Source organism: Jaculus jaculus, chromosome 4 (genome assembly GCF_020740685.1).
Source record: "Jaculus jaculus isolate mJacJac1 chromosome 4, mJacJac1.mat.Y.cur, whole genome shotgun sequence".
Lineage (NCBI taxonomy): Eukaryota > Metazoa > Chordata > Mammalia > Rodentia > Dipodidae > Jaculus > Jaculus jaculus.
The window spans coordinates 173,922,529-173,935,098 of NC_059105.1; the positions used below are offsets into that span (position 1 = coordinate 173,922,529).

Genomic DNA, 12,570 nt, shown 5'->3' on the forward strand with positions numbered 1-12,570 from the left:
CTCATGTGGGATTAAAGGTGTGCACCACCATGCCTGGCCCCTGCTGTATTTTTTTAAAATGTATTTTATTTATTTATTTGAGAGGGGAAGATGAGGTAGATAGCAGCAGAGGGATAATGGGCGTGCCAGAGCCTCCTGCAGCTGCAAATAAACTCCAGACACATATGCTACTTTGTGCATCTAGCTTTACATGGGTACTGGGCCATCAGGCTTTGCAAACAAGTACCTTTAACCACTGATCCATCTCTGCAACGTTTAATGTACTTTAAATATTTTATTTTATTTATTTATTTATCAGAGAGAAAGAGGCAGAGAAAGTGAAAGAGAGAAAATGGGTACTCCAGGTCCCCAGCTGCTGCAAACAAACTCCAGATGCATGCACTATCTGGTGCATCTGCCTTATGTGGGTTCTGGGGCATTGAAGTTGGGTCCTTTGGCTTTGCAGGCAAGTGCCTAAACCGCTATGCCATTATTCCAGCCCATTCTGTTAAAAAAAAAAATTATTTATTTAGTTAGTTAGTTAGTTATTTAACAGAGAGAAAGAGGGAGAGAGAGAGAGAGGGAGGATTAATGCACTTTTTTTTTTTTTAAAGAACCCAAGCATGACAGCACTGTCCTGTAATCCCAATACTCACAAGGTAGGGGCAGGAAAAATTGTAATTTTAAGGCCAAATTGAGTTGCATGCTAAGATTTTATCTCAAATGCAAGGAGAAAAAGGCCAAAAGGAGTACATTCCCTCCCACCGTCCCCATTTAAGGGTCTCAAACGGAAGCGTCTTAGGCAGCGCTCAGGGCCCCTCGGTGGCTGCTCTCTGGCCCTGCTCAGCCTGTAAGGGCGCGGGAAGAGAGCCCGCCTCCTCCCCGCTGACAGGGACCTGCTGACCTTGTCTCTGCTTTCCAGGGTGGAATGCTCGTTTTTATCTCTGCAGCTGCCATCTCCAAGCTATTTACAGAAGTCACCAGGGTTAAAAGAGGCGACAGGAGAACAGGGCTCAGGACTTCCTGGATAGGGTGGGGACAGGGCACAAAACATCTTCCCGGTCTTTCTCATTCTCTTTTTCTTTTTTTCGAAGGTAAATGATGCCCCAACATTCCATCTCTTCCGAACTCTCCAGCACACGTCTCCCACCTGGGAGCTCTCTGCGGACAAATGTAAAGGTTCTTAAGATCCCCAGGACAGGTCCCCAAAAGGAGGTCGTTCAAGTTCCTCAGACACGTGTGAGTCCAGCGTGGTATTCTGTCTTCCTCAGTGTTAAGTCCTTCGTATATTGGAGATATGAATCCCATATAGGGTAACTGAGGAAGATTTTCTCCCATTTCCAAGGTATCTTGGTGCTTGATCTAATAATTGCTTCTCACTGATGAATAAAATGCTTTTTAATTTTTTGTTGCTAGTATTTTGACAGGGTCTCACACAGTAAGCCAGGCTGCCCCGGAGCTCACTCTGGAGCTGGGCGGCAAGTCTGTGGCCACCCCCATGACTCCAGCTCTGGAGGGACAGTATGATAAGGAGCATCGCCATGTCCAGCAGCAGTCCTCTTAGGGAAAAATTTCTGATAACACTCTGAAGTTCTTATGGCGCTTCATATTTAAAAAGTCATCTACAACAAAAATTGCATAATACTATTTAAACAGTTTTATCAAATAAGTGAAAAAATTCTGCTTCAATGCCATCTTTGTGCTTTAGTATTCGTTTAACCCAATGTATTCACCAGTATGTGACACTAGTTATTCAGTATGATGCTTGAGGCATTGTGTAATAACCTTTTTTATAGCTCACTGTGACCTCTGGGCACATACTGAGCATGCTAGCATTGGAACTACAGAAAGCAAACCTGAGGATCGTCCCATGCTCTGGCTTCACTCAGCTCTTATGTCTGCTTGTCTCCCTATACTGTCAATGTGCTTCTCAATTGCTTGGGGTCTCCACCAGCATTTGGTGCCTCTGGCTATCTAGGTTGAGATTTCTGGGATCTTGGGAAGATGAGCAGGGAACACTGGGATCCAGTGTCCAGGGTCTTAGAAGGATAATTTTAGGCACCCTAAATCTGATCTCCCATCACAGGACGCTCTCTTGAGCTTGGAGAATCTCTACTACAGCCACTGGTACCAAGTTGGCCCATCACAATTGATGACTGACTCCAAGCAAGTAGACAAGGCCAAGGCAGGGTAGAGCAATAGAATGCTACCATTTTAAGCAAACACCTTTAACTGTTAAGCCATCTGTCCAGCATTTATGGTACCGTTTTAAATAATTAAGTGTGTAAGATTTTTTAAAAAAAGATTTTCTTCCAGATTTCAAAGACTAATATTTATAATGGGGTAAAGTGATCTCCTAGGGTCTGGTATGATCCTTGACTATTGTTGCGTGGTGTTTGCTTGGGGTGATCTACAAAACTTTTGGCCCCAGAATCAAGATGATACTGTAAGTCGAACACTGAACTTTTAACACTTTAATCACTTGGGATTCAGCCATTACTCACTCTGTGCAGTCACTAGTAGGTGGAAGGTTAACTGAACTCAAGTCTTGGTAATGCAGTCTCTGTGATGGGCAGGACTTTCAGTGAATGACACAGCTATTTATGGATCTCCCATAAGTAAGTTCTGATAAGTAACCCCTCGCCCATACTACTGGAAGTAACTTCAATAAATTCACTGGTTCACAAAGTTGGATTAGGTGAAATTATTTACTTGGTCTGTCATTGGTGCCCTCTCTGAACAAATAGACATTGACTCACATCTGCCCAGGCAACAACACAACAGCTTGCCATCTGATCTTTTGTAGGAAAACATTTGCTGATCACCCGTTATCAATCATTGCTTTAATTCAAGTTGTTTTTCTGAAAGGATTATAAAATCTCTGAAGCAACACAAATTTTATTTACCCACCATTATAAACAATTATTAGTGAAGATATTTTGTTTTCACTATTTAGCAATCAACTTCTTCTATTTCTCCTCCATAAGGTATTGATTACTTTAAAACTATGGACAAATATATTAAGAAAAAAACAGAAAATACTACTTATGTGAAATTATCAAAGAAATATTCAAGATGTTAATTTAAAAAACCTAACACTTATTTAATAGTGATGTCAAAGAGAAAGATATAGGAAAGGCTCCAGGCAATAAAGATGTTTGTGAAGGAAAATTGAGTTTTGAAAGTTTTAATACAACATTTATTTTATTTTGGGTACATAAACATTTCATGAGTTTGGAAAACTTTCACCTCCTTTTTAGATGTTTCAAATTTCTTTTTCCTTTTTCTTTTTTCCGAGGTAGGGTCTCTCTCTGATCCAGGCTGACCTGTAATTAACTATGCAGTCTCAGGGTGGCCTCAAACTCATGGTAATCCTACTACCTCTGCCTCCTGAGTGCTGGGGTTAAAGACATGAGCCACCACACCCGGCTCAAATTTCTTATTTTAGTAAACAGAACACTGCACTCTGGCCTCTCTCAACTTCTCTGTGATTCTTATGCAGCCTGTGGATTAAGTGAGCCACATGTTGGGAATAACCTAGTGAGCAGTGCACTAGGGTAATGTGATGTAAGAACTTTGCCACCACTCATGTTTTATCAATTATTCTGGTTTCTAAGAAGGACTTGCCTTTATTTTAAATGAGTGATTCATTTTATAATCTGATTTTTACTGCGGAGACTGTCCTATAATCATAAGCTTTATTGCCGGGGTCCAGCCCTGGCTTGAAGGAGGGTCCCCGAAGAGAGGTGTGAAAGGGAGCGGCGAAATAACGACTCGAAGTCAAGTTCTGGTGCAAGCTGACAGGCTAATGCTGAAGGCAGCTGAGTTTTTCTATCTTTTTCTTTCTCTCTTTTTCTCTCTTCCTGCCACAGCTCTTAGCCTCAGTCTTTTATTTTCTGATCACGTCATGCAAGAACAGACTTTAAGAAAGGTACAATTTCACAGAATTCATAGAAACTTTTTGTTATTCCTTATCATCAAACAATCCCATAATTATTCACCTCAAGTAAAGTCGTCAGGCCCCTGTAATGATTAACTGTTTTTACATTTTCCCCATGTATGTGCGGTCAAGCACTTGTGATTTCCTGGACTTCTACTTTCAATTACTTTATTAAAGGTGAGAGGCAAAACAACCACAAATGGGGCTTCCCATCATTAATCACTGATCCAGCGGATCCATTTATCCTTTAATTATTTATTTTGAAGTTTCCTTTTTACGTCCCTCCAATACTTAGACTTTGGTCCCCCCTTGAACTATTTCTGACTTCGGTTGTTTTTCTGTAAGGATTCCTGGTAAAGAGTCAATTGCAATTGCCACCATTTAGAAAAATTAGTCATATAACAATGTTTACGTTGTTCCAGGAGGTTCATTGTTTCCTCCTAAGTTTACTGTACTCCACGCCTGACTTTCTTTAAGGCCTTTAAAGAAAACAATTGTCTTTGACCCATTTTCTTGTTTTTCCAATTCTATGCCAGAGCCTCTTTCAGGTACATTGACCAACACTTTACCGACAACAATTTTTACTGGAAAAGTAAACTTAGAGATTGGGACACCAAGTGAAAGACAGAGAAAGACAAACATTATACAGAAAACCACATATTGCTGTGGCGTAGAGAGCCAAAGATTTTTCTATAGAGGGGCCACATCGGACTTCAAGGAAGAGACAGCTGGGCTGGAACTGTGTCAAGCAGCTCTTCAGCGCTCGATTCCTCATGATCCTGAAATGGCATGCTTGCCGTCTCCGGCATCTCCCCCTTTTTGTTTTAATTGAATGGCTCGAACATCCACAGTTAATGCTGAGAGCGAGTGGCAGAGTTGTCTGAAGATGACTGGGAGAAGAAAAAGAAGAACAAGAACAAGACCAGCAATGATACAGATGTTAAATAATAAATTGCGCCAGGAAGTGTTGGAAATGAAATCAGTAACTGCAGAAGCAAAGGCTGTAGAAACTTCCTCTAGAGAGGCAGATCCTACATGAGAATTACTAATATCTGAGATCTTTTCATGTAAAAGATCTATATCCATAGTCAGCCGAGAATTGTTCCAAAGGCCTTGTAGGTGGGATTTAACTTGTGACCAATCATGTTCAGAGTCATTATAGGGCAGTGGAGTAACACATATCCATTTAAATAATGAGTGGCATTGCACTGACAGTCTAATTTTTAGGTTTTGAATTTCATTTCCTATAAAGAGGACTGCCTCTTCCAAAGCATTGAGTCTATCCTGTATTCCTCTATCTATATTTTCTTGAATCATAAGTGCTAGACTGACATTCTTAGAAAGCTGATTAACATGATTAGCAGTATGTATTTCTTTTACCAAGGATGTAGTTGAGAGAGCAAAACTTGAAATAATTCCAATTAAGGCTGTAATACCTAAAATTAAAGTTGCTACAAATCTTTTGGGGCGTGTGATCAGAACTGTAGCTCTATGGAGAGCTTCAATCCCAGGATTAGAAAACCAATTTCCAGTAATATTTACTGGCAGCATAACATATGGAGGTTGACGTAAAATCAGGAAAACATCCTTAGAAGTTTCCGTGATACAATTAGAGAGAATACAATTAGAACAAGAAACATGAAATATCCCATGAGAACTTTGTTGCAAATAAAAGTGGCCCTTCATTCCAGGATGAATAATGGAGAAAGGGGCAGCCACACAAGCAGTCACAGGGGCAGAGGTTTGTATAACTGTCCCCCGGGGTCTGATTATAGTGACTTTATGGGTGGCTGCAAACAGTCTAAAAAGATCCAATTGTACCGGGAAGTCCTTTTTTCCCCGTGTTTGAGGACGAAATGAGGGTGCAACCCAACCTGGACTATACCAAGCACTTGCCCTAACAGTAGGCATAGTATTGTCTCCTCGTATATATTTTGCTTGTTTTAAAGTCTGTGTATAGTCATGGTCTGGGCTACTGATTGACCAATCCAACAAGGACAGAGAAGAATTAAAAGGAGAATATTTAACAGTTTTAGTAGGAAAACCACATGAAAACCATTTTGGGTACCCTGAGGGTGGTATTTTTTCCCAAATGGAATCTAAATCTTTACTGTTTTGACAAGCAGGTAACTTTTTGGGCAAGGCTGTAGGCTCTATCTCGTAAGCAGAAGCATTATACATTTTTGGGAGATATAACTTAAGGAACCATACATCTCGTTGCTCCTGTCCATCATCCCCTCGGGTATTAGTAGGAGGAGTAGGGGAGTCAGCAATTAATTGATGTTCAGCCAAAGGAACACAGCCAGACATATCCTTATTAATAGAGAAGCAAACAGGAAGAATGTCTGACATGCCTGTATAACTAAAATTGTATTTAGTCTTTTGTGTCAAATAAGAATTACTTTCTCCTCCCAATAAATTGGTGTTATTAGTGGTGACCTTAATAGGTCCAAAATCCCAAGTAGCAGGATGAAACATTGGAGGGTCTGGAAGATAGGCCCAATAGGACATATCTGCAGCAACAACAGGAAAGAGCGAGAGACACCATACCTCAGCAGCCAAAAGTGAAAGCATAGCAACAAACAGATTCGGCGCCGAGGGTGGTAGATGAGCTGCAGCCACCAAGGAGTGAGCTCCTTCAGCCAGCGCCTTGAGTTGTCCCCAGGATGGCATCACACCGCTGCGAGTTGCTGCTGATCTAGGAACACGCTGTTGCTGTTGAGGTGAAAGCTGAAGGCGGACGAAAGCTGTAGTCAAAGTACTTTCTTCCATCTCCTCTGCGGAAGCTGGAGTCGGAGCCGATGCCGTGATTTTAGTTTGATGAATTGGTGTCACAGGAAGGCGCCGTGGACGGCGGCACGGTCTGCTCTTTCTTTTCAGACTCAGAGCTGGAGGCCCTGAAAGGCCGAATGAGCCTGTCAGGAATCCAGATTGGTGACTCGGCATCCTGTGGAAAAACACAAGCATAGCCTCGCCCTGATGTTAAAAGGGGGTCTGGCCCCTTCCATGTAGAGGTCAAAAGATCCTTCCACATGACTAATGGTTTAATATTACAATCAGAAGCTTCCCAATGCCTTTCAATAGCAGAATGACCTTTACTATCTTTATTAAGAAAATTAAGTGTAAATAAGGCATGATTTAATAAGTGATGAGGAGAGGAATAGGGGAAATCCCCAGAGCGGAGTTTTTCAATTTGACCCTTAAGCTGTTGATGAGTTCTCTCTATAATAGCTTGTCCTTGTGGATTGTAAGGGATTCCTGTAGTATGTTTAATGGAAAACTGCAGGCAAAAAGTTTTAAAAGTTTTACTAGTATAAGCAGGAGCATTATCTGTTTTTAAGTGTTGAGGCATCCCAGCAATAGAAAAACAGTGGAAAAGGTGCTGGACTACATCTTTATATGCTTCCCCAGTCCGAGCTGTTGCCATTACAAGATGGGAAAAGGTATCTACAGTTACATGTACAAAAGCTAATTTTCCAAAAGGGGCATAGTGAGTAACATCCATTTGCCATAAGTTTCCAGCTATGAGCCCTCTGGGATTAACTCCCATTGGAAGAGAGGGAAATGACTGGGGACAGACTTTGCAATTTTTAATAATCTGCCTGGCAGTCTCTCTAGAAATTCCAAATTGCAAACGTAGTGCTTGTGAGTTTTGATGGTGGAGGGCATGGGATTGAGTAGCCTCAGCAACAGGATCTAATAGTGTCATAACTCTCGTCAGAGAGTCAGCATATGCATTTCCTTCACTGAGAGGACCTGGAAGGACAGTATGAGCTCTAATATGGCACACATAGTAAGGTTGAGTCCTGATTTGTACCAAATTCTGTAACTGGATGAGCAAATTATTAATTTGAGTACGATCATCATTTATCATTGCAGTTTCAATAACAGGAAATAGTCTTGATACAAAGTGAGAATCAGTGTAAAGGTTAAAGGAAATATTCATAAGAACTTTAAAGGCCATAATAACTGCATAAATTTCAGTTTTTTGTGCGGAAGAAAAGGAAGTCTGTTCCACTTTTATTTCTGTGGGAGTCACGAGTGCAGCCTTCCCATTAGAGGAACCATCAGTAAAAATTACAATAGCACCTTCTATAGGGTCTGGAGAATAATTTGAGGGAAAAATAATTTTTTGGCGTGATAGGAACTGTAAAAGTGGGTGCTGGGGTAAATGGAAAAGAATTTGGCCTGGGTAAGCAATTAATGCAATCTGCCATTCCTCAGAAAAGTTAAGCAGCCAATTGAATTGTTCATTATTATAAGGTATAATAATTTCCTCAAAATCTTTACCCAATATTTCTCTTAACCTTTTTCTTGCCTTCATTATAATTTGAGTAATTAACAAGGAGTAATGAGATAGGATCTTCTTGGGGCTTGAGGGCAAATGTACCCATTCTAGAGGCCCCTCCTGCCAAATCACCCCCGTAGGCATATGTTTAGTGGCTAGAATGATCAATTGACATTTAGAATTTCTAACATATCGTCTTAACTGTTGTTGATTTAGAGCATTTTGAACCAAATTTAAAGCTTCATTAGCTTCAGGAGTTAATTCTCTGGGAGATTTGGGGTTACTGTCTCCCTTTAAGATATCAAACAGAGGCTTTAAATCAGCTGTGGTTAGTCTCAAAAAGGGACGCACCCAATTTATTTCTCCTAGAATTTTTTGAAAATCATTTAAGGTATGTAAGTGTGACAGATCTAATTTTAAGGGTTGATGGGCTACAGCATCACTTTTTATAATTCTCCCTAAATAATTATAAGGGGGTGTTATTTGAATCTTTTCAGGGGCTACCTTCAAACCATAAAAAGCTAGGGTAGAAATCATCTCTTGTAATAGATTTTGTAAGACTCCCCTATCTCTATCTGCAATTAAAATATCATCCATATAGTGAATGATCATAGAAGATTTGTAATTTTTCCTAATGGCTTGCAAGGCCATATCCACAAATTTCTGACATAGAGTAGGTGAATTTTTCATCCCCTGAGGTAGTACTTTCCAATGATATCTCAAAAAGGGTCTTTGTAAGTTTACTGAGGGAACACTAAATGCAAAACGTTTACAATCTTGAGGACTCAGGGGGATGGTAAAGAAGCAGTCTTGCAAATCAATTACAACAAGACTAAAATCTACAGGTATAGCAACTGGACTAGGGAGGCCTGGTTGTAAAGCCCCCATTGTCTCCATAGTGGCATTTATTTTTCTTAGGTCCTGCAATAATCTCCATTTTCCTGATTTCTTTTTTATAACAAAAATAGGTGTATTCCATGGGCTTGTGGATTCTTCAATATGCCCTAGTTGTAGTTGTTCCTGTACTAATTCTAGTGCTGCCTGGATTTTTTCCTCTACCAGGGGCCACTGTTCCACCCAGACAGGTTGATCTGACATCCATACTATAGGATCTGCTGTTAAAACAGTAGCCCCTCCTAAAAAGGATGATAACCTACCCCATATTTGTCTTTTTTTATTTGAGGAACAATGGGGTCCTTTCTACCATCTAAATTTTTTCCTAGACCCCGGGAGGGATCAAAGCCCATCTTTAACATCTGTTTCATTACAGAATCAGAGGCAGTCAGTAGCATGGCTCCCATCTGATTCAAAATATCCCTTCCCCAAAGTGTAAAGGGGAGTGAGGGAATAATGTAGGGCTGAAAGGATCCCTCATTCTCACCATCAGTCCATTTCAGGACAGCAGAACTTTGAACGGCATTTCCTGCTTGTCCTACCCCATATAAGGTAGAAGTAGAGGATGCAGTAGGCCAATTTGAAGGCCAGTCTTTCCCTGCTATACATGAAATATCAGCCCCTGTGTCCAACAATCCTGTAATAGGTTTCCCTTGAACCTTCAAGACCTTTAGAGGCCTAGTTCTTTTGATTTCCTCAATCCAGAAGACCATGTCACTTGACCTAAATCCTCCCTTCTGTCTAGGCTGCTCTGTCAATGGATTTCCTTTGACTATATAAGGAAGTAACAATAACTGTGCTATCCTTTGTCCATTATGAATTTGAATTGTTTTTGTAGGTGCCTGAATCATAATCTTTATTTCCCCAGTATAATCAGCATCAATAACTCCTGGTATTACATTGATCCCCTGCATAGAAGTTGAACTTCTCCCCAAAAGTAAACCCATTGTTCCTGATGGTAAAGGGCCATACACACCCGTAGGGATAAGCATTGGGGGTGAATCAGAAGTTAATATGACTGAGGTGGTGGCACTGAGGTCCAATCCTGCGCTGCCTGGGGTGGCTCTGTGCAGAGATTCGATTGTGCTATGTTCTGAGGCAGGAATGGATTGCAGGATGCCCCCATTATTTGGGGGGCCCGGAGCGGGGCCCTTGGGCAGTTTTCCTGCTGGTTCTGTAATGGGTTGTTCCCTGGAGATGGTAAAGGCATCCCATTCTTATGAAATTGAGATCTACATTCCCTTTGCCAGTGGTACCCCTTCTGGCACCTGGGGCAAAGGGTGGAAGGTTTAGCATTTAGATTAACTGAAGGTACCCCTCGAGGATCTCCAGGAGCACTTCCTAGGAGCTTGGGACAACTCTTTCTTATATGACCCCGCTCACCACAAGAGAAACAAGTGCCATTATCCTTTCTGAATCCTTGTCTTGGCCCATTACTCACTCTGTTAAACGGAGAAGTCCCTTGTAATGCTGCTGCAAAAGCAAGTCCTTGTGCGACTGCTGGTGTAAAGTCAGCACAAAGCCTGATAAAATCAGTGATAGTGCCCTGTCGCCTATGAACTTTGAGAATGCCTTTGCAGGTAGAATTAGCATTCTCAAATGCCAACTGTTGCAGTATTAATCCTGCAGCCTCTTCATTAGGAATTACTTTAGCGATAGCATCATTCAAGCGTGCCACAAAGTCTGCATAGGGCTCTTCACCTCCCTGCCTAATTTCAGACAAAAATGAAGTTTTAGCTCCTTCTGTTGGCAGCTTTCTCCAAGCATTTACAGCTAGCCCATTTATGATAAGCAAAATCTTCTTTGGTATTTTTAACTGTTTCTTTAGATCTAGATAAGGCCCTGTCCCAGTCAAAATAGGATAGCCTTGTTCCTCTTCATCTTCCTCTTTTACCCTCCTGGCTGTCACATCTTTTTTAACTTCATCCTCATAATTGGCCTTCCAAAGGAGGAATTGCCCACCAGATAGGCAGGACTTAGCAACTGCACTCCAATCACTAGGGGTAAGCCAATGTGAGGCCAACCCATCTATTAGTGACAAAACATAGGGTGCTGTTGGTCCATATTTACTGCATGCCTCTTTTATTTCTTTTAATAATTTATAAGGTACTGGTTCCCATTCCTCAACCTCATCTGCACCCTCAGGGAAAACCACAGGGAAACAATGGAGCAACTTCTCCCCCTTCATGGCAGCTTCTCGGGCTGCAGCCATTAAGCAAGAAGTTTTCCCTATGTTTGGAGGTTTCCTCTTTGGCCTGGCTTTAGGAGGCTTATTAGTAGAGCTCTTAGGTGGAGGCCAGTCAGGATTATGATACTTAGCAGCCTCATCCTCTAGTTCAACTTCTTCTTCAGAATCCAATGATTCATCATCTGAAGTACCTATGTCTGATGCCTGGGCAAGCTGCACCTCGTGTTTGTTTTGAGAGGCAGTTCTAACTCTGGGCAGCAAGGGTAGAGCCTCAGCATCTGACAACTTTAGAGTTTCATAGATAGTGGATTTTGTACTTTTTTCTGACTTTGTAGATGTTGAGTCAGGCAAATCTGCAGCTAAATCATTTCTTAAAGCTTGTTTGATCATAACCCATAGGGTGACAGCATTCTCAGGAACCTCATCATCATCATTAACCAAGAGCCATTTCTTGAGATCCTTTCCTACATTCTGCCAGTTGTCCAGGTCTAATGTCCCCTCCTCTGGAAACCAGGGGCTTACTTTTTGTATAAATTGAATAAATTCTATGAGATTATTTTTCTTAAATTCTATTCCTTTATTCCTTAGCATCTTTCTCAGTATCTTAATGTACATCTGTCTTTCCTTAGATTCTGCCTGTCCCATGTTTTCTTTGATTACTCACCCCTTTTCCCAGCCTTACTCTTTGACCAGGGGGTCTGCAGGTCCCTGGGTGAGATCCGTCCCTAACCGAGCCTCGACTTACCTCAATTCAGGTCCCTGTTCGGGCGCCACTTGCCGGGGTCCAGCCCTGGCTTGAAGGAGGGTCCCCGAAGAGAGGTGTGAAAGGGAGCGGCGAAATAACGACTCGAAGTCAAGTTCTGGTGCAAGCTGACAGGCTAATGCTGAAGGCAGCTGAGTTTTTCTATCTTTTTCTTTCTCTCTTTTTCTCTCTTCCTGCCACAGCTCTTAGCCTCAGTCTTTTATTTTCTGATCACGTCATGCAAGAACAGACTTTAAGAAAGGTACAATTTCACAGAATTCATAGAAACTTTTTGTTATTCCTTATCATCAAACAATCCCATAATTATTCACCTCAAGTAAAGTCGTCAGGCCCCTGTAATGATTAACTGTTTTTACATTTTCCCCATGTATGTGCGGTCAAGCACTTGTGATTTCCTGGACTTCTACTTTCAATTACTTTATTAAAGGTGAGAGGCAAAACAACCACAAATGGGGCTTCCCATCATTAATCACTGATCCAGCGGATCCATTTATCCTTTAATTATTTATTTTGAAGTT

At 41.4% G+C, this 12,570-nt stretch overlaps 1 protein-coding gene across 1 annotated transcript; it reads right to left on the reverse strand.

Annotated features, from left to right (window-relative positions):
* Positions 1-4,658: 4,658 nt before the first annotated feature.
* Positions 4,659-12,166, reverse strand: LOC123460181 (pyrin domain-containing protein 3-like). The gene is made up of 3 exons (XM_045148093.1): positions 12,035-12,166; positions 6,470-6,866; positions 4,659-4,809 (listed from the first exon to the last, which is right to left on the reverse strand). Exons 2-3 carry the CDS (start codon positions 6,863-6,865, stop codon positions 4,771-4,773), a joined length of 435 nt encoding a protein of 144 aa, XP_045004028.1. The 5' UTR covers position 6,866; positions 12,035-12,166; the 3' UTR covers positions 4,659-4,770.
* Positions 12,167-12,570: the final 404 nt, after the last annotated feature.